Source organism: Peromyscus californicus, unplaced genomic scaffold (genome assembly GCF_007827085.1).
Source record: "Peromyscus californicus insignis strain IS unplaced genomic scaffold, ASM782708v3 Scaffold_7__1_contigs__length_154581171, whole genome shotgun sequence".
In the NCBI taxonomy this organism is placed as follows: Eukaryota; Metazoa; Chordata; class Mammalia; order Rodentia; family Cricetidae; genus Peromyscus; species Peromyscus californicus.
The window spans coordinates 63,561,217-63,583,274 of record NW_026294595.1 but is presented as its reverse complement, the minus strand read 5'-3'; the positions used below and the strand labels follow the sequence as shown (position 1 = coordinate 63,583,274).

Below are 22,058 nucleotides of genomic sequence, written 5' to 3'. Positions count from 1 at the left end.
TTACTTGAAGCTATTGTAAATGGTGCTGTTCAATGATTTCTTTCTCAGACCTTCTTTCATTTCTACAAAGGAAAGCTTCTAATTTTTGTGAATTAATTTTATATTAAGATACTTTGCTGAAAGTGGTTATCAGCCATAGGAGTATCCCAGTGGAGTTTTTAGGGACACTTACATATACTAACATATCTTCCACACAATAAGATACTTTGACTTTTCTTCTATCCAATTTGTGTCACTTCAATCCCTTTTGTTTTCTTATTGCCCTAGCTAAGTCTTCAAGTATTATATTGAACAGATAAGGAGAGAGTGAACAACCTTGTCTTACTCCTGATTTCAGTGGAATTAATTTGAGTTTCTCTGCATTTACATTGATGATGGCTATGTGTTTTCTGTAAACTGCCTTTATTGTGTTGAGGTATGTCCCTTGTATCTTTATCTCCCTAGGACTTTATCATGTTGTTCATTGGATTTTTGCCAAAGTCCTTTTCCATATCTAATGAGATGATCATGTGTTGTCTGTCTATCAGGCAGTTTATGAGGTGGATTACACTTACTGAGTATGCATGTTGAGCTAGCCCTCCATCTCTGGGATGAAGCTTTCACTGTAATGGTGGATAATCTATTTGATAGGTTGTTGGATTCAGTTAGTAAGTACTTTACTGATAATTTTTACTTCTATTTTCATAAGGGAAATTGGCCTTCAATTCTCTTTCTTCATTAGATCTTTGTGTGATTTAGTATCAGGATAATTGTGACCTTGTTAAAAGAAATAGGCAATGATCCTTCTGTTTCTGACTGCAGTTTATTTTGAGAAGTATTGACCTTTATTCTTCCTTATTAAGACCTAGCCATAAGTCCACACAAAAATTGACACCTGATTTTTGACAAAAAACCCAGATATGCACACTAGAAAAAAGACAACATTTTATGCTTATTCCATCTTGTCACTTTTGTGGGGGTGGGTGGGGGTAGTTAGTGCTCATATTTCACTAGAAAATATTCTTTATTCTTCTTTCTGAAGACCTAGACATAAGTCTACACACACACACACACACACACACACACACAAAATTGACACCCAATTTTTGACAAACAGCCTAGATATGCGCTGTGGGGACCTGCTCTACCAGGAACTTAGGTCACCTGTGAAGAGGTGGCCTGGAACCTAGAAAAGGTAAGTGCATGCTGCTTGTCTGTTCCCCAGCCTCCCTCTTACTTGGAGACAATCAGAAGCAGTGTGGAGTCAAGTCAAGCAAGAACTTCTTTATTGATAGGCAGTAAGCCTCTATTATACCAGAAAACCTCAGAACCCTAGGAGGGGGTGAAGGAACCAACCAATCATTTTAAAGGTGACCCTATTTACAAGTTGTTTATGCCCTGACATCATCTCCTGTTTTTTTAGTATCTTAGCATAAATAACTTGAGCTAACTTCCTTTCTCACTATTTGTCTTTAATCTCCATACAAACAACCCAAGCTAACTTCCTCTTAGCCATCCTTTGTATCTATTTTTTTGCACAAACAGCTTAAACTGACTTCCGCTGGCACCATTTGTATCCACTCTCTGTGTAAACAGCTTAAAGCATAAGCTCTGTTGATCTAAATTTCTTTCAGCACCCTCTTTGCAGCCCATGTATGCCCCACAATGCACACTGGAAAAAAGACAATGTTTTATGCTACACCCACCTTGTCATTTTTTGTAGGGGTTGGTGGGGGTAGTTAGTGCTCCTATTTCACTAGAGTTATGAGTCTGATTAAATTGCTCATCGGATATTAACTTAACATTGTTTGGCCACATGTATCAAGAAATGTATATAATTTTTAGGTTTCCTGTTGCTCTGAGTACTGATTTTTAAAGTATATACTTATGTCTCTCTGGTTTTCTTCAGTACTGGTTGTGATGTGTAGTTTTATCTCTATTTTTATTAATTTGGATCATCTCCATATTTTAGTTGATTTGGTGAAGAATTTATCAATCTTACTGATTTTTTTTCAAAGAACCAATTGTGTGTGTGTCTGTGTGTGTGTATTTCAATGAAAAAATTGGCTATTATATATAATATATATATGATGGTGTACGTATATGTTTTTCTATATTATTGATTTCAGTCCTGTGTTGACAATTTCTAGGAACTTACTTTGCCAAGGGATTATAATTTTTTGGTTCTATATCTTTCAGATGTGCCATTAAGTTGTTATTATGAGACATCTCCTTTTTAACTTTTATTTATTTATTTATTTTAGGCACTTATTGCTATGTACTTGCCTTTATAGTATCCCATAGGTTTGGAAATGTTGTATTTATCTGACTTTTTAAATAATGTTTTTAAACTAGTTTTTCTTCCACTATATTTTGATCATGTTTTACCTCTCTCTTAACTCCTCTAAGACTCTACCCACCTGTCTGTCTCTTGATGAGAGTGAGAGCTGCCCTTTGGCATATTCCTTCCATAAACAATGTGTCCCTATGCTTGTCACAGAAATTCTGGCTTTCTTTGGTACAGTACTTTTTAACTAGAGACAGAAATAATTTATTTTTATAAATATTGGAGATAATATGTGTTTTCTGGTATACATACTAATAAAAATAAGAAAAGCACCTGGAGATAATTTTGTATAGTTGATAATTATTACTTTCAGGGAAGCAAATCAACTTATAAGTCTGTACTGGCCTATCAACAATATCAAGTGCATAAAAGTAATTCTATTTATTATTTACCCTCTCATCATAAACATAATATTGATATCTATATCATCTATAGTGAATCTATAAGAACTTAGTTATTTTCACACACTTTGAAACTTATAAATATACCTAATAGGGTAGAATCTTAGAGGAGTTAAGAGAGAGGTAAAACATGATCAAAATACAGTGTAAGAAAAACTATATATATATATATATATATATATGTGTGTGTGTGTGTGTGTGTGTGTGTGTGTGTGTGTCAGTATTTTAATTTTTTATTTTTTATCATTCTAATGGCTATGTCCATGTGTTATTTTGTTTCATTTCTGTCTTGCTTATTATTGGTGGAATAATAATTCTATGGTTTTTGTAGTATAAAATAATTTATGGATTGATTTACATTTAAAAAAATGATGGTGTAACATACATTATTTCCTACCATAGGACTATTACTGTACATTTAAGTATTTTTTGTCTTATTTGTAAATGAATGACTTTCTTCTGAAATACACACTCATGCACCAAACTTGAATGCCCTATAAACTATTGTCTTCCTATTCTTATATTCTTGCATGTGTGTCTTGGAATGTGTGTGTGTGTGTGTCTGTGCATGTGTGTATGTGTATGGGGGGTGTTGTGTGTAGTAAATGTGTTTGTATTTGTGTGTGAATATGGATGTCAGAGATCGACATTGACTGTAGTCTTCAGTCATGCTTCACCTAATTGCTTGCTTTTCCATTTGTTCTAACATTCTCTACCCTGATAATAGTTCCATACTCCCTACTGTTCCAATATCCTCCTCATTTCCCATCCCATCCAGATCAATTCCATTTATTTCTCTCAGTCCAAAACAAAAAGGCCTTGAAGGGATAAAAATAAAATAAGATAAAACAAAAACTAACATGTCAGAGTTGGTCAAAACAAACAGAGGAAAAAGCCCAACAGAGGGCAAAAGAATCAGAGACCTACTCATTCAAACACTCAAGAATCCTTCAAAAACATTAAACTGGAAGCTATAATACATACAAGAGGACCTGGAGCAAACCTGTGCAGTGACTATACATGCTTGCCTCACTCTCTGTGAGTTCATAAGAGCTTTCATCACGCTCATTTAGAGGGCCTTGTTTCCTTGGTGTCCTTCATGTCCTCTAGCTCTTACACTCTTTCTGACCCTTCTTCCATGGGGTTTTATCTTGGCTGCATTTGAATCAGTCATATGATATTCTTGGGAAAATTAATTTGATTCTTATGTAGTTTTCATTTGGAAAAATTCTTATGTGACATATTTAACATCTTTCAGTTTGAAAATTTCACTTGGAATATTATCTAGGGGGAAATGCCTTTTTGACTGAATACAGTTGAAATTATTATTATTTTCCATTCTGATATAAAATTATTACCATGAATGAGGATGAAAAATTAGTTCACATTGTGGTAGGAAGGCAAAGCAACAATTTATGATTACATAAAAGACCAGTTATGTTAGAAAATATGAAATAGATATACATATGCAACTAATATAGTAAATTTTCAGCAATAATTTTAAGACCCTTATGATATCTTCCTTTCTCAGTATCCACACCATTGGTTTAAAGATAAAAAAAAAACAGGATATAGAAAAAGAAAGAAAAATGAAAAATATATCTCTTGGAAGAATGTTTATATTTCAGTAGTAAACAGAAACAAACACCAAGTTCTATCCTGTGATGAGTCAGTGCAGTTTTCTGACTTGTCTGGTCACTGAATAATGTACCAAAATTTCTCTCTGTCTCTGTCACTGTCTCTGTTTCTGTCTGTCTATGTCTCTGTTTCTATATCTCCTTCTCTCTCTCTCTCTCTCTCTCTCTATATATATATATATATATATATATATATATAGATAGATAGATAGATAGATAGATATAGATATATATGTGTGTGTACATATATATATATATATATTTGTATGTACATATATTTATGCGACATGCCTGAGATTGATATTTTAATCTGAAATCTTTAGTAACTTCCACTTCTAAACAGATTGCTAAGGTAAGACCTGAAAGTAAAACAGACAGTTAAAAGTTCTAAGAGAAATATAAAATATAGGACAGTAAGAGCATGAAGAGATATACAGGTTGGAAATTATATGGACTATGGAAATGTAGAAAAATGAAAAAAAGACAGATTAAAGGCAGAGAAAAATAAGTCATGTATTTTCACAAACCAATTTTTCTAAAAACTACATTTAAAATATGATCAATATCAGTCATGGGAACCAAATCAACCCAAATAGTCGCAAAACACAAATGTAAAAGTTTAGAAAACAGACACAGGGAGCATTGTGTCAAGATGAATCTGAGGTCAGGGATACTTAGCCACAAATGAAGGAAGGCAATAACTCCAAAACATTGAAGGACGTGAAGAGCCATGACAAATCCAAATTGAAGAACAGAAGACAGAAAATCCAAGGAGGACTGTTAGACAAAGCTCCTTTTAGCAAATTACCCCAAAACTTGGTGGTAACTTAACTACCTTACATTGAGCTGCACAAGTTGCCTGAAAACACAATAGTTAACAATGAGAGCACTGATGGATCCTAATAATGATATTTTCTGAGTTCAAGGCCAGCCTGGTCTACAGAGTAAGTTCCAGAATAGCTGGGGCTGTTATACAGAGAAACCCACTCTCCAAAAAACAAACAAAAACATGACATTTATACTGATTCACTCAACACAATAATTTCTATGAAACAAGTATCTTTTAAAACATTGTAATTTGTTAATCACAAAACTGATCTTCAGCATTAAAGTTTGCAACACCAAGCTTGAGTTTCTATTTGTATGCATCTGTATTTTTCTATTTTAAGCTTTCCCACCTTGTCAGTAACTTAGTTTGCAATTTTCTCAATGCCATCATGATGTCCTTGTTCCTCAGAGTGTAGATAAGAGGATTCAAAGCTGGGATCAAAATGGTGTAGAAAAGAGAGAGCAGCTTCCCCATTCCTTCTGACTGATTTGATTTGGGTTGTAAGTAAGTGATGCTAGCGGTTCCATAGAACAAGACTACAACTATCAAGTGAGAAGAGCAGGTGGAAAAGGCCTTGGCCCTCCCTTTGGCTGAGGAAACTCTCATAATGTTGCAGATAATCTTGACATAGGAGCCAATGATCAGAAGAAATGGAACCATGACGAACACCACTGCAACGACATAGACTGCTACTGTATTCGCAAAAGTGTCACCACAAGCAAGCTTGAGTAGTGGGGGGATGTCACAGAAGAAGTGATCGATTTTGTTGGAAGCACAAAAGTGCAAAGAGAATATCTGGTAGGTCTGCCCAATTTCTACTGGAATACCAGTGATCCAGGAGGCAGCTGTCAGCTGCAAACACACTTTATCCTTCATGAGTAAAGAATATTGAAGAGGTTTGCAAATGGCCACATAGCGGTCATAGGCCATCGCTGCCAGCAAGAGGCACTCTGTGCCTCCTAACATAAGGACAAAATACATTTGTGTTGCACAGGCAAGCACAGAAATATTTCCTTTTAGGGTGTAAAGATCCATAAGCATTCTCGGGATGGTAGCTGTTACATAACAGACTTCCAAAAAGGAAAAGTTGCTAAGGAAAAAATACATAGGGGTCTGGAGAGCAGGGTCAGTTTTTGCTAACAGTATTATAATGCTGTTGCACATCAGAATAGTCAGATACATGAACAAAAATATTATAAACAACATCCACTGCAGACTAGGAACATCAGAAAACCCCAGAAGAATAAATTCTATCAGTGTAGAGACATTTGATTTTTCTGTTTTAAGTTGATTTTCATCTGCAGACATGGTAAAATTGAAATAGTTAATTCCATTGTAATTTGAACTGCATTAATGTCATAACTGAATCATAAGCATACATGCCATATGAAACATTAAATCCCCATTCACCTTACTCTAATTCTGATATTTGACACTTCAAAATTGAATATGTTTTTGAAATCAATCCAATATATAAGTGCAATATATATTATTGCTGCATTATGATATGTACATAATTTACTACTGTATATTATGGACAAACTTTATTTTACTGCTGAGAGATAGTTATGTTACCTTATTTTTTAACATTTTTCCCCAGTTTATAATATTTTTATTTATATTCCATCATTTTCTCTACAAACCTTTTTCCCTTGAAAGTTGTGACCACTCACTCAAAATGATCTAAGTCTTCATTTTAACATTTTAATTAGAGTTACTATTCTGAAGTTAATATTTTCTGATGAAAAGACAGTTTCTTATGACTCCACTTTTTATCCTTCTCTTCTCAAGTATGCTAGGTATGAAAACCTTAGCCTCGGCAATCTTCTCAGTAAACTTTTCAACTAACATCTCTGATCCAGTGTATGAGAAATGCTAGTTCAGGCAGGATTTGCAGCTCAGCGTTATAGCACTTTCCTGTCCAAAGGTCTACTTAGGTTAAATTGACATGCATATGAAAAACAAATCTGATATATGTTATCAAATTAACTTTAAGATAACAAGTATAAGTTGTTACACAAACTATGTTTTTGTAGTGTTCTTCTTCATGTGAAATTTTTGTCTATGATTTTCTCTGAATTTCTGAGAATTTCATCCATATTTTCCTTTTTCTCTAAACTATTTCATCTATGCATTAGTTTCTACTTTGAACTAGTATACCAGTAAATAAATTTCAACAGACAAATATCCCCATATTTTCTCACTTTTATTAGTACTAGTTTTAAGACAACTTCAAACACATTAATAGCACTATTATTGTCATTAATATTATTTGAAATATGTAGTATTTCATTTCACAGTTAAGAAAATGAATAGATACAGTAGTCGTGCTAAGTAATTAGCTTATATTTAGATGATATTCTCAGAATTTCATGATTTTTGCTTGGTTGTCTTGATTTTCAATTTGAGAAATATCCTAGCAGCATAATTATACATTACCTTGATTGAGCTCCATCAAATTGCATTTGAAAATAGAAGTGGCTTTTAGCCTGTGACTTATCAAAGCCTCCCAAGGAAATCACTCTACCAGCAACAGGTAACAGCTGGACATTCAGTACTGCTGAAATAGAAAGATATACAGTGCCCCTGGGGGCCACCTTGGCTCACGTGTGGATTTAATTTCTAGTAGACACTCCAACGGTAATTTTTCCTGTTCTATTTCAGAGCCATGATTTCGGAATGGACCCATCTTTGGTGTCACTCTTGCTGGCACAGATGACTCATCCTTCTTGGGGAGTTCCTCTCAAAGTGAAATACCAGTAATTGCTTAGTTTTTCCTTTTGAGAAAGAGGTGCACTATTTACAGCTGTGGCAGCTGAGGATCTTACACTGGTATGGCTTTGTTTTCCTGCTGTTTTTCTCCTGACTCATACAGCCAGGCCACCATGTCCTAAAGAACAGTGAGCCTTGTGTTCCTCCATACACACTGGGATTTCTGTCTGCCATATTTAGAGTAGTAGAAGCCCTTTTCAGCATTGGAATTTGTACTGATAAATCAACTTTTAAGAAATTATAAATATGCTGGGTGGTGGTGGCACACACCTTTAATACCAGCCAGGTGGATCTCTGTGAGTTCGAGGCCAGCCTGGTCTACAGTTCGAGATCCAGGACAGGCACCAAAACTACACAGAGAAACCCTATCTTGAAAAAAACAAACAAACAAAAAAGAAATTATAAGTATAACCACCAGCATGGATTTTTAACTGCATTTAGGCAGGTGTTTTTGGATCACACATTAAACATGACACTCTCTAGTTATCTCATGGGTGCAGATACATTTGTTCACCCTGCTTTCACTTCTTTTGCTGTTTGATGGCACTTTTCTGAAATCTTTTTCTTTCTGTTCTGAATCCTGCTTCTTTTTGCAATAAAATTCCTACCATGCATTATACCTCTGTACACATTCTATCAATGGAATATATCTTGGTCTGTTTCACATCCTATTACTAAAATACCAACTAAATATTTTGTGGTTCTTAAATATCACAATAACCTGAAAGTATCTCAGAAACTAAAGCATTGCCTTTCCAATGATTGTCCAAAAAATAAATTATCCTAAACTCACAGTGAAGTACAGTTATGTGGTCAGTAATTAGAAATACTGATTCTACCATTCTGTAGACAATAATCATATTCACACAGACAACTGGATTTCAGAAAAGAAGAATTGTAAACAAAACATTAGTAAGAAAATCCACATTGTTTGGGTATGTGCATGCTTGTGGCGTGTGTGGGTGTGTAGGCAAAAGTCACAAGGGTACAACTTTAGGTGTCAACTCTTTTCCTTCCTGTTGTTGAGAACAAACTCATGTGTTCCTTCTGCTGCTGCAGTGTGTACTTTAGGATAGCTGACACTTGAATTTCCAGCTCCTGTCTCTACCTTCCATCCTAACGTAGGAATGCTAGGGTGACGGATGCATACCACTGGTTCCAGTTATTTTAAAGGTCTGGGAATCAAACTCAAGGCAAACACCATCTCACCATCTCAAACAAATCCTTGACCCCTCAAATCCCTTTTTGAGCATCAACTTATAGCATATATATATATATATATATATATATATATATATATATATATATATATATATATATATATATATTTTTTTTTCACTAATCCTGTGGTCCACAAAGGAAATCATAAATTGTGATTCATGCAATTTTTATGTAAAAATGTGATTAGTGGTTACAGATTAAATATGATAGAGCTAGGCACTGCTATTCTAATACTATCATGTATAAAATCAACTTATTTGGAGAGCTTCAATCTTCTCCACCAAAGTCTTTGCCTTTGCTGCAAAAAGAAAGAATGTTTCAATATGATTTCAAAACTCGAAGTTTACTACTCTAGTTCTGCAGCATTCTGTCTTGAAGAGTCTGTGATATTTAATCATGGTATTCAACTTTCTTATCCAGATTTTACAACTCACTATTGGTTGATGTAAGGCACAGGACCTAAAGACATAGCTTATACATCAAAAGTCAGTGATTTAAAACTTGTCCTTTTTAATTCTTTACTTAAAACATTTTAAGGGGGGTTAGGAAATAATATTAGTAGTTCCTGATAATGTGTTTGATGAAGTTTTTCAATGCACAAGCATTATAAATTCTATTGTCACACCATGGAGGCAGTTTATCACTGGCCAACTCTCTCAGTATGTCAGTGTCAGTTACAGCCTCAGTCTGTTAATTACATTTGCAGATAGTTTAAATGGTGCAAAAGAGATGCAAAATTAACATATTTATCGTGGCAAATCAATATTTAAAGACAAATTTCAAAGCAAAAAATCATGCTGTGATATCATAGCCTTAATGTTTAATATATTGCACAGCAGAGAAGAAATCACTTTACATGAGCAGGCATTTAACTCTTTTAAAAATATAATTGTGTTTTGTAGGATTTCATTATTTTTCAGTTCATGTCATTCTTAAATTTGTAAAACTACTGACACACAGGTTTTATAAAATTAATCATGTGCTTAAAATATATACATGGTCTTCAAAATTATGAAATATTACAAATGAACACATATTCAAAACCAACCTACAACTAGAGCTCCAGGAGTCCAGTTGAAGAGAGGGGAAGAAGGATTATATGAGCAAGTGGGGTCATAATTATGATGGTGAAATCTACACAGACAACTGAACCAAGCTCGTGTGAACTCACAAACTTTAGACCAACAGCTGTGGAACCTGCATGGGACCAGACTAAGCCCTCTGCATACAGGAGACTATTGTGTAGCTTGGTCTGTTTGAGGGGCTCCTGGCAATGGGATCAGGATCTATCCCTGGTGCATGATCTTTCCGGAACTCATTACCTATGGTGGAACACCTTGCTCAGCCTTGATGCAGTAGGGAGTGCCTTGGTCCTACCTCAACTGAATTTGCCAGGCTTTGTTAACTCCCCATGGGAGTCCTTACACTTTTGGAGTAGGGAATGGGGAGTGAGTCAAGGCGGGCTAGGAGGAGCTGAAGGAGGCATTTAGAGGAGGATTTGTGGTTGGTATGTAAAATGAATAAAAAATTTCTTTAAAAAAACCACTTTACATCACCCACAAATTGTCTTTCACACAAATATGGGACATAATCTCCCTCCACCTTTCACTCAGGGCATTAAGTATGTCAATTCTACATCATCTACAACATGTGATGTTTTATACTTTGGGAATGTGAAGTCTTTTGCCCTGTAAGAAATTCTAGTGTCGTCTTAATTGTATCAATATAGTAAACTAATAGTTCATTTTAGAATAATTTCCACTGACTTGGGAAACTTTAATGTATCTTTACTCACATCTTATTGAAATTTGTTTGACTGTAAATTTCTGTTCTTATAGAGATATTTTGTATAATTATTCATAAATGTATTTAGCACAGGTTTTCATTTCTTCCATGTCTTATTTAGGATTGGAATGATGATGTGAATGCTCACTTTTTAGTTAAATCATGCGTTCCACAGCATTTATGTTACTTCACCTTTCAAATACTAGTGAAGGAAATTAGCTTTATTATTTTAAAATATTTTTAAATGTTTGAGAATTTCATTCATGTACATAATATCTAAAGGTCATATCCACTCCTTCTCATTTTTCTCTCCAATTTCCCCAAGCCATTTTAATGCACCCTTTCTCCCAACTTCATGCCTTTTTATTTATTCATTTTTTCTATATCCCACTTTTCTAATTAGTGCTTTCCATATGGATATAGGTGTGATGACATCCACTGAAGCATGAGAAACCTGTCATGTCTTCAGCATATGTAAGCCCCTCCCATTCCACACTGGAATTAAAAAAAGTATTTATTTTTTTATTTTACGTATCAACTAATTTCCCCTTCCATCCCTCCTCTGGCTCCCCCTGCCTCTCTTTCACCAACCCACCCCACATACACTCCTCCAAAAGGGTAGGGTCACCCATGGGGAGTCACCAAAACCTGGTACATTCAGTTGAGGCAGGAACAAACCCCTACTGCCCCCCCACCCACATCAAGGGTGAGCAAGGCATCCCACCACAGGGAATGGGCTCCAAAAATCCAGCTCATGCACCAGGGATAGATCCTGATCCCACTGCCAGGGGCCCCTCAAACAGATCAAGCTACACAACTGTCTTCAATATGCAGAGGACCTAGTATGGTCCCATGCAGGCTCCACAGCTATGGGTCTAGAGTTCATGAGTTCCCAAAAGCTTGGTTCAGTTGTCTCTGTAGATTTCCCCATCATGATCTTGACCGCCCTTCCTCATAGAATCCCTCTTCCCTCTCTTTGATTAGACTTCCAGAGCTCAGCCTGGTGCTTGTCTATGGATCTCTGTATCTGCTTCCATAAGCTACTGGATGAAGGCTCTATGATGACAGGGTACTCACCAATCTGATTACTGGGGTAAGCCAAGTCAGGCTCCCTCTCCACTATTGCTAGTAGTTTTAGCTGGGATCATCCTTGTGGATTCCTGGGAATTTCCCAAGCATCAGGTTTCTCCCTAACCCCATAATGTCTCCCTCTATCAAGATACTTCTTTCATTGCCCTCCCACTCTGGCCCTCCTCCAGCTCTACCATCCTGTTCCCTCATGTTCTCATCCGCCATCCCCTCCTCTTTTCTGCCCCCAGTTTACACAGCAGATCTCATCTACTTCGCCTTCCCAGGACAATCCATGTGTCCCTTTTATTATCCTCGTTACCTGTTACCTAGTTTCTCTGGAGCTGTGGGTTGTAGTCTGGTTATCCTTTGCTTTAACTCTGGTATTTTTAACTGACCTAATCTTTTTCAGGTTTCACACAGATAATCACAGGTGCTTTGATTTCATGATTGGGAATGATATGTTACATTTAAAGATACAATTTCTGCTACTCCTTCCCAACTTCTAGCTTTTACATTCTTTTGGACACGTTTTCAGCATTGTTCCTCTGATCACTGTGGGTAAGATAGGTGAACAAATGTCCCCACTTATGGCTAAGGACCCACAGAAACATACTCTCAGGACTTTGAGAAGTTTTGCATCCACGTGTTGACTATTAAACACTTTCATATTTCATAATGGTTTCTCCCCTTCACACTGCACAGGCAGCTAAGGTGAGGAAAGACCCAAACCTTATTTTCCATTTCCCACCCATATTTTAAAATAAAAATTAATATAGCTCCCTTACATAACATTACTTTTAAAATGTCATTATGGTTCAACAATGTCTCAAAAGAAAACAAATCTCCCACAAAAAAAGGAAGATTACAGATGAGGAAAGATTATACAATAAAAGTGGACATATGGCTACTATTTTTGTTGAAACACACAGAAAGTGACTCTTTAATTTGTAATGACTGAGCTCAAGTTTACAAAAATTATAATTTGAAAAGGCATGTACATAAACATGTAGTCAAATTTAGTGCTGATAAATAATTGTGTCATAACAAAATAGAATTGGAATAAAGTCTGGCTTCTCAAAATTTTTTATTTAAAATACAACTCAGATGGATTGTGCATTATAAAAGCTAGTGATGTGGTAATATATTTAATAGCCAAATTACAAAAGCAATTTATTTGCTAATGGTGTGTTTTTAAAGCAATATATAGAGAATGTGACAGATATAATACACCTTTAAGACACAAATACTTCTAAAACTAGTTTATCTCATCATACTGCAGCTGGCAAAGAAATTGAAAAATCTATCCAAAGAAGTTTGAAGAGTGGAGAGGTAAGGCAGGGTGTTTTTGGTTTTGTTTATTTTAGCAAAATATGAGAACTTGGTATGGTTACATGAATGAGAGACATTAAATTCATTTTCTCTGACTTTTTCCATAGAAAATTTCACATGTCCAGATTACTTAAAAATATGACTTGAATTTCACAAAAGCTTGCCATCTTCTGTGAGAACCAAAAAGAAATCGTAATTGTACTGGGATTTTTCATACTTTTCCTTTACCTCACTGAACTACTATATATTTTTGTACATGTAGTACATATATATTATAAATATAAATATATATATGTATATATTCAGTCCTTTGTAATCACACATTATTTAGTGGGAGGTTCTTTATGGGTATTGCAAAACTTATTTTTCACTGTGTTTAATATAAAATTTAACAGGTAGGCAATGGCAGAAAATCCGTAATTTGGAAAATTTTGATATATAAACTTTCAAATCTGGATTGGTGGTTTAAAATATGCATTTTTTCTTGTTGGAATAGTGAGAGTTTCCTTTTAGAAATGCTGTAAATCATTGTCATAAGTGGGTAACTTTTATTGTTTGCATGTACCCCAGTATATTAACATTTTCTAGCTCAGAAGTCATTATTTTTATGTCCAATTTTGTTTTACATTATTAAAAAACAAAGTATGGCACAGTGAGTGGCACATGCTTTTTTTTTAGTTGGTTTGTTGTTGTATTTGTTTTTTTTTTGCTGAAAATAGATTGAGCATACAATATAGACTGATTATAGTTTCGCCTTGTTCAACTCCTCCTAGTTCCTCCCCACCTGCCTTTCCCTCCAGATTCACCTCCTTCAGTCTCTTGTTAGAAAAGAAGCTTTTAAGAGATAACAACCCAACATGACAAATTAAATTATAATAATATGGAAGAAAAACTATCATATTGAAGTTGGACACATCAAGACAATAGGAGTAAAAGAGTCCCTAGAGCAGGAATAAGAGTCAGAGACTCATTCATTCTCACAGTCAGAAGTCTCATAAAAATATTAAGCTGAAACCTATAATATATACACAGAGGACCTGGTGAAGATTCCTTTAGGCTCTGTGTACTCATATGAGCCTTGGCTAGTTGATTCAGATGGCCTTATACTCCTAGTGTTCTCCATAACCTATGGCTCTTACAATCTTTCTGCTTCATTTTTTTTGTGGGGTTTCCTGAGCTCCAAGGAGAGGGAATTGATGGAGATATCCCATTTAGGTTCTCTCAACATAATATTTGGCTGTGGGTCTCTGCATCTATTCTCATCTCCTGCAAGAGGATGTTTCTCTCATGATAATCGAATAAGAGACTGATCTATGCGTCTAGCAGAATATAATTAGGAGTTTTACTCCAGGTCTCTGGTCTGTCTGCTCCCTGGTTCTTGGTTATCCAAGCAGTGTTGGGAATGGGTTCCTTCTCATGGAGTGGGCCTTATATCAAACCAGACATTGGTTGGCTACTCCCACAAGTTCTGTGCCACCATTTCCCTAGCATATTTTGCAAGCAGGGCAATTAGTAGGTCAAAAGTTTTGCTGTCAAGATGGTCTTTACATTTCTTTGGTAGCTTGCAGAGTATCTTCCTTCACCAAGAAACTAGAACATAGGGGTTAAGGCTCCTTGTAGGCACAAGCTTGACTTTTCTATTTTCAATGAATTGTGTGAGTGTTGTTTTCATCAATGGGGTCTTTCTGTCAGTTTGCAGAGAGCAAACCTTTTTATTAGCAACAGCCTGGGCTGTTTGTGAATTTCCGTAGGACACTCTTGGCCTACAACACAATTGAATGCAACCCAGTCCCACTAATGGACCCTTGTTTGGTAGCCAGATTTGGCCAGTTGAGACTCTGTATCCCCCATTATTAGGAGACCTCATTAGAATTACCTTCATATGTCTTAGTAAGTTTCCACTCTACTAGGTTTCCATAACATCCCCCAAATATCCCTCAGTTCCAGCTGTCTCTCCCCACATTTTCCTCCTAACCTCGCTTCCCTCCTCCTTCCCACCTGATTGTCCCAGTCATGTTCCCACCTGCCTATAAAATCTATTCCATTTTCCCCTCCCAGGGAGATCCGTGTGTCTCCCCTTGTCCCTTACCCTGCACCTAACCTCTCAGGGTCTACAGATAGTAAGTGATTACAGCTGTTCCATATAATAAAGCTGCAACTATCAGATGAGATGAGCAGATGGCCAGTTCTGCCAAGCCTTGTCCTGTCTCCTTGGTAGGAGCATCCCCTTTCTTGTCTCATTTCCTTGTATCCTAATGTGGTTTCCTTACTGGATTTTTTTTCCTAATCGGGCTCAGTAAAGTTGCACCTTAACATTTACCACATTGTTTCTGGTTAGACTGGAAAGAACTAGAAGTTGAAAACAGATGTGGAATGTGTAAGACATCCCCCTAACTTTAAAAAATTTTTACTTTGCCATCATGATTCTGACCACCCCCCACCCCCAGTTTTATGATCCTTCCTTCTCTTCAACTGAACTCTGGGATCTTGGCCAAGTGCTTGGCTGAGGGTCTCTGCATCTGCTTCCATCATCACTGGATGTAGGTTCTAGCCTCTCTGGGGTTGTGGATTGTAGCCCAGTTATCCTTTGCTTTGCTTCTAACATTCACTTATGAGTGAGTACATACCATGTTTGTCTTCCTGGGTCTGGGTTACCTCACTCAGGATGATTTTTTTTCTAGTTCTATCCATTTGCCTACAAATTTCATGATGACATTGTTTTTTACTGCTGCATAATGTTCCATTGTGTAAATGTACCACATTTTCTTTATCCAGTCTTCTGTTGAAGAACATCTAGGTTGTTTCCAGGTTCTGGATATTACCAATAATGCTGCTAAGAATCATGATGAAAAACACACACACACACACACACACACACACACACACACAAATACCTCACCAAAGCTAATGAGAGCTCATGAACTGACAGCTGGGGAGCCCGCTGAATGTGGGTGAAAGTGACTTGGCTTGATGTATTTGTTGGTCCCCCTGGCAATGGGACCAGGGCTTACCTCGGGTACACAAAGGGGCTTTTTAGAACCCATTTCCTATGGTGCAATGCCTTACTCAGCCTTGATGTGGGAAGAAGGGGCTAGGTCTAGTCCCAAAATGGTATAACAGCCTGTGTTGACTACCCAAGGGAGGCCTAACTCTTTATGAGGAGAAGATGGGAGTGAGATGGGGGGAGGGGGAGGGAGCAGGAGAAGAGGAGGAAAAGGGAACAGGGGTTGGTATGTAAAAGGTAAGAAAATCTTTTTAAATAAAAAATTATATACACATATATATTACTTTGTTTTAAAAATGATTTACAAAATTTTGAATTGTTTTTTCTGTATGTTCAATCATACTTAACCAAAATTTAAGAGCTAATAACAGTGTATACATCACAGAACTATTATGCAATATGGGAACAAATGATTTCAAACCACTTAAGATAGCATGTTACAAACCTGATTACATATATTATCCCTGTGTTTATGTAAACAGTGGCTTCTTTCTATATAATTTCTTATCTCCTAGAAGCCTAGGGTGGGAATTTTTCCCTCATCGAAACGTTTCCATTTTTAGAAAAACTAATGCTGAAAAATTGTTCATGTTTTCTAGCATTGCATTGACTAATTGTATGGGAAACAAAAAATAGTTTTATTTTTATTCTTTTCTCATATATTACATCTGATCACAGTTTTCCCTCCTTCCAGTCCTCCCACTCTCTCCCCCAGGCTCCCCTAGATTCATTCCTCCTCCTTGTTCCTTTATAAAAGAGAAGGCTTCCCAGGGATATCAACTGAACACTAATTACAAGTTACAATAAGACTAGTCATATACCCTTTGTAAAGACTGGATGAGGCAACCCAGTAGGAGGGAAAGGGTCCCAAGAGCAGGCAAAAGAGTCAGAAGAATACAAGGACAGGGCTTTTACTGGGAGAATTTTGCAGTAGGTAAAGCACAATCATTTCTTGTTGACTTACAAACTTCTATTTACACATATAAAGAAAGGAAAAAAACTGATGTTTAAAAGCAGAACATTTTTAATGAGCTTGCAGTTTAAGTATGAAACATCGAGTCCATTGAGAGGAAACCATATTATCAATTTATTTATAGGATGAAATTGTGTTCTAATTAAATATACAAACATATAAAAATAATTTTTCTGATTTGAATTGTCTCACACTGCTACCAATCTGGTAAATAACTTTCTCAGCGCCCCTGTGACGTCTTTGTTCCTCAGGCTATATATTAGGGGATTGAACATTGGAGTCAAAATGGTGTAAAACAGAGAAAGGAGTTTGTCTGTTCCTTCATACTTACTGGACTTAGGTTTTAAATAGGTGATACTAGCTGATCCATAGAATAAAAACACAACTATGAGGTGGGAAGAGCAGGTGGAAAAGGCTTTGGTTCTTCCTGTGTTTGATGGTAATTTCAGGATGGTTGAGATGATCCTGCTGTAAGATGCAAGGATCAACATGAAGGGAACAGTGACAATCAATACAGCAAATATAAAGACTACAATCTCATTCACGAAGATGTTACCACATGCCAATTTGAGCAGTGGAGGTATGTCACAGAAGAAGTGATTGATTTGGTTAGATTCACAGAAGGGCAGAGACAAAATCTGATATGTCTGCCCCACCTGAATGGGAATTCCAATGACCCAGGAACCAACCACTAGCTGGGTACACACCTTGTGATTCATGACAACAGGATAGTGCAGAGGGTTGCAGATGGCCACATAACGGTCATAGGACATCACAGCCAGGAGGAAGCACTCTGTGGCCCCCAGTATAAGGAATAGGCACATTTGCATAGCACAGGCAAAAAAGGAAATACTTCCTTTCAGTGTGAAAAGATCCATAAGCATTCTAGGAAGGGTGACAGAAACATAACAGATTTCTAAGAAAGAAAAATTGCTAATGAAAAAATACATGGGGGTTTGCAGAGTGGGCTCAATCCTTGTGATTAGAATGATGATGCCATTCCCCAACAGGATAATTATGTAGATGAATAGGAAGATTCCAAAGAGAAACCAATGCAATTTGGGAATATCAGAAAATCCCAAGAGAACAAATTCCATTGGTAGAGTAAGATTAGTTTCTATGATTTTCAATTTGTTTCCTCTCTGTAGGTTCACATGTTTGAATTGCATTTTCTTTCTTTCAAATAGGATGAGGTGTGTGTTTTGGTCTTTATAACTTCTACATTTCTTTCTGAATCTTGCACTTTGTATTTCTGGGTGATGTGCTCTGAAACTAGAAGCAGTGAATTCACATAAGTAAAAATGGAACCAGTTTATGAATAAAGTCTTCCAAATGCATTAGCCATGGTAGATATATATTCTAATTTCCTCAATGAAATCCGTAGATCTGTATGTTTTTATTCACTTGCCGTACCAGAAGGATAATACATACATACATGATCTTGATGTTCCACCACAATGCCATTTCTCTAGCCTCCCTAAGGCTATTACTTTTCATAGCTTCAGTATTTGCTTAAGCTAGTTCCTGACTTTATTAAGCATTAAATCTTTCAAAAGTTATTTATCTTTGAATTTCAAAAATAACATTGACATCTATGATGGTTTATTATTATTATTATTCCTTTTTTGAGATATGAATTTTCAATCTCACATGCAGTGTGAGCTAAACAGGACTAAAGGTTTTATTTCATTTGCCAATGACTGGATAAGAATTTCCATTTACTTTTTCTATGTATGGCATTACTGCTTCTCTTTAAATATGTAAACCACTGAGACTTGCATTCTTTTAAAGGACTTGCCCCTTTCACTTGTAGAGTAGTAGATGTCTGAATGTTGTTAATCTATGATGTCAGTACATATTTTAATTAATAATTAAAATGTATTAAACAAAAATATTCATCTTTATGTTTTTATTAGATTATATCCAACTTTTAACCATCATTTCAAAGGATAGGATAAAAAACAGGGTCTAGGGGAGGAACGGGAAGGAATAAATGTTTTAACTACATTATAATCTCAATAAATAAATAATTTTTCATATGACATAGCTATTGTATATACACAAGGGTGTGACAGCCTACTCCACAGATACTCGCTCAGCTGTGTTCATTGTCACTTTATTCATAATAGCCAGGAGATGGAAAACAAAATTAAATATCCCTCAGTGATAAATGGATAAAGAAAATATGGTATGTGTACATCATGAAGTTATATTCAGCTGTAAAGAAAAATGTAACCATGAAGTTTTCCAGTAAATGCATGGAACCAGAAAATTTTATATTGTATAAGAGAAGCCAGACCCAGAATGACAAACAACACATAAAACCTATTATTTTAAATCTGAATTAAAAGTACTTGCTGACTTCTTATATTTGAAATACTTAAATTTCCTTCAATATACAGAATACACAGGATTATTTTATTTCAAACTGGATATTTTTTAAAAATTTTTACTATGTTTAACTCTTTCCTTCTCCTTCTTTCCCCTCTCATCTCCCCCCTCTCTCCATCCCTCTCTCTGTCTCTCTCTCTCTTTCTCTATCTCTCTTTCTGTGTTTGCGTGTGAGTAGTTTGAGGAGGGTGTTTTACACATTCCACAGCCCACAAGCAGAGGTCATAGGACATGTTCTGGTATTTGGATTTCTTCTTGAGTCATGTGGAACCAAGGGACTCAATTCAAATCATCAAGTTTAGCAGCACCTTCCCTTGTCATTGAGCTATTAATCCAGACTTCAACCCTGACTACTCTTTACATAGCCACCTAATTCTGTGTATTCACTTCCTTAATCTATTATTTTTAATACTGAGTTCTAGTTCATGATCCCATGAAAACCAAGCTTAAAGGCCTTCTGATATTTCTTTTTATTTTTCACATGATGATTACTTCTTAATATGTAGTAGCAATGCTTGTACAGCTGTCAGAGAAGCCACCATGATTTTTGTGAGAATTGCCATTAAGTTGCATTCACAGAAGTAGGTCAAATGTTTCTTAATTAAATTTCATCATTTTTATGTAGTAAAAGGAAGTTGTTTATGCCACCTCTATTCTTTGAATAGGGAGAAAATGAGACACAAAAAGTTCTTATAGAGCAAGTTGTTGTAATGTCTTTCTGTAATCTACGTTCTTAGGAGTTAGAGGCAAGATATTGTCAGGAGTTCAAGGCAACCCTGGTTCTAAAAGTGAAGTGTTGTCTCACAAAATAAAGTATTCCCCTAATTAAAGATGTTGTTGGTTTAAACCATTTTGATTATTGGAAATTTTAGTATTGTTTTCTTTCTGTCATTTTTCACATTTTTTCTTTTAAATAATTCTTAATTATTTTTGTCTGTTAACTTTGTTGAGTTTCTACTTGTTAAATAAAGGACTTAAGCAGGTTATAGGAAAGAAATAAGACTGAAAAATAGGCCAATTGTATAGTAATTGTTATAAATTGTTTACTAACCTAAGAAAAGAAAAATTGTATGCATATATTAAAAATGTGTTTTTATAATAGGAAAACACTCAGAGGTGGGTACAGACAAGTGCCACAAAATATGTATTTGCCTATTGCTGTGAAGTTAAAAATTTAAGAGTACTCAGAAAAACAAAACCCTAATTCAGCTATCAATCATGTTGTCTGGCTTCTCGTAAACCCCTTCTAATCTGTGTAGCCCTTTGCCAGACTAAAGCATACCAGTGTATCCCACTGAACAGCCCCAGAGCTCCTGTTTATATGTTCATGTCTTTTCTGCACTCCACATTATGTAACATGATACATTGTATTACAGATACAGATACTATTTTATCTGATATGTGATTCCAAATTAAAGTAATGGTAGAACTTCTCATTAGAATTGGCTGCTTCATGTGAGTCAAGTGGAAAGATTCAATGAGAATGTGAGAACATAAAATTTAATTTTCAATATCTAAAGATCTTACTAATGCTTACAGATTTGGTTAAAATAGATATTGCATAAAAGTATACATTTTGATTTATTCTTTATTTATTAAAGTAGTATAATTATGTTTACTTTCCTTTCCATCTAAATTATCCCCATGGAAAAATAAAACAACTTTTACCATATTAAGCACATGTAGTCATATATTGCATACTAATCCTGTCATGATTTTGATTGGGAGTTTTATAGCCAATATTAAGACATAAATCATCACAATCAAATCAGCAACTGTTCACCAATCATGACACTTGTAGCATGGAGCAAACAATTTCTGTCTGGTTTCCCTTCTACCAGGAGAGTCTTTAATACAGGAAAAGTATTTCTAGGGAAGCTGTTAAACTAGTAAACTTTCCTTTATTACCAACACAACAAAATTTGCTTTCATTGTAATCAAAGCAACACTTTTTCATTATGCGTCTTTATATTTTTATCATAGTGATAGAAAAATGTTAAGAATTAAAAACTCCAGAGGGTTGCCATATTATCTTATCATTTAAATTATGCAGTAAGAAAAATCTGGGAATAGTCAAACAATAAAACTTTAAGTCCAATATTTTTAAATTCATTATTTCAGCTGTCCAATATGTATTATTAAATCATGATCCATTCATAATGCTGAAAGAAATATCAACATATTATCAGTTTACCTTTTCAGTTTTGTTAAAGTTGTTCTTTCTCATTGAAGTTATATTGTTTTTAATATATATATATATATATATATATATATATATATATAAATTGGTGGTTATATCACATTTAAATAGTCACATTT

At 35.4% G+C, this 22,058-nt stretch overlaps 2 protein-coding genes across 2 annotated transcripts; both read right to left on the bottom strand.

Annotated features, from left to right (window-relative positions):
- Nucleotides 1–5,523: 5,523 nt before the first annotated feature.
- LOC128102000 (olfactory receptor 10AG1-like) lies at nucleotides 5,524–6,501 on the bottom strand. Its single transcript, XM_052725489.1, has one exon. The coding sequence runs from the start codon at nucleotides 6,499–6,501 to the stop codon at nucleotides 5,524–5,526; it is 978 nt and encodes a 325-aa protein (XP_052581449.1).
- An 11,035-nt stretch (nucleotides 6,502–17,536) lies between these two features.
- Nucleotides 17,537–18,517, bottom strand: LOC128101937 (olfactory receptor 10AG1-like). The gene has a single exon (XM_052725401.1). It carries the CDS (start codon nucleotides 18,515–18,517, stop codon nucleotides 17,537–17,539), a length of 981 nt encoding a protein of 326 aa, XP_052581361.1.
- Nucleotides 18,518–22,058: the final 3,541 nt, after the last annotated feature.

Excerpts from the sequence above, each read along its gene's own strand:
- LOC128102000 (XM_052725489.1), bottom strand. The coding sequence starts at position 6,501 with ATGTCTGCAGATGAAAATCAACTTAAAACAGAAAAATCAAATGTCTCT.
- LOC128101937 (XM_052725401.1), bottom strand. The coding sequence starts at position 18,517 with ATGCAATTCAAACATGTGAACCTACAGAGAGGAAACAAATTGAAAATC.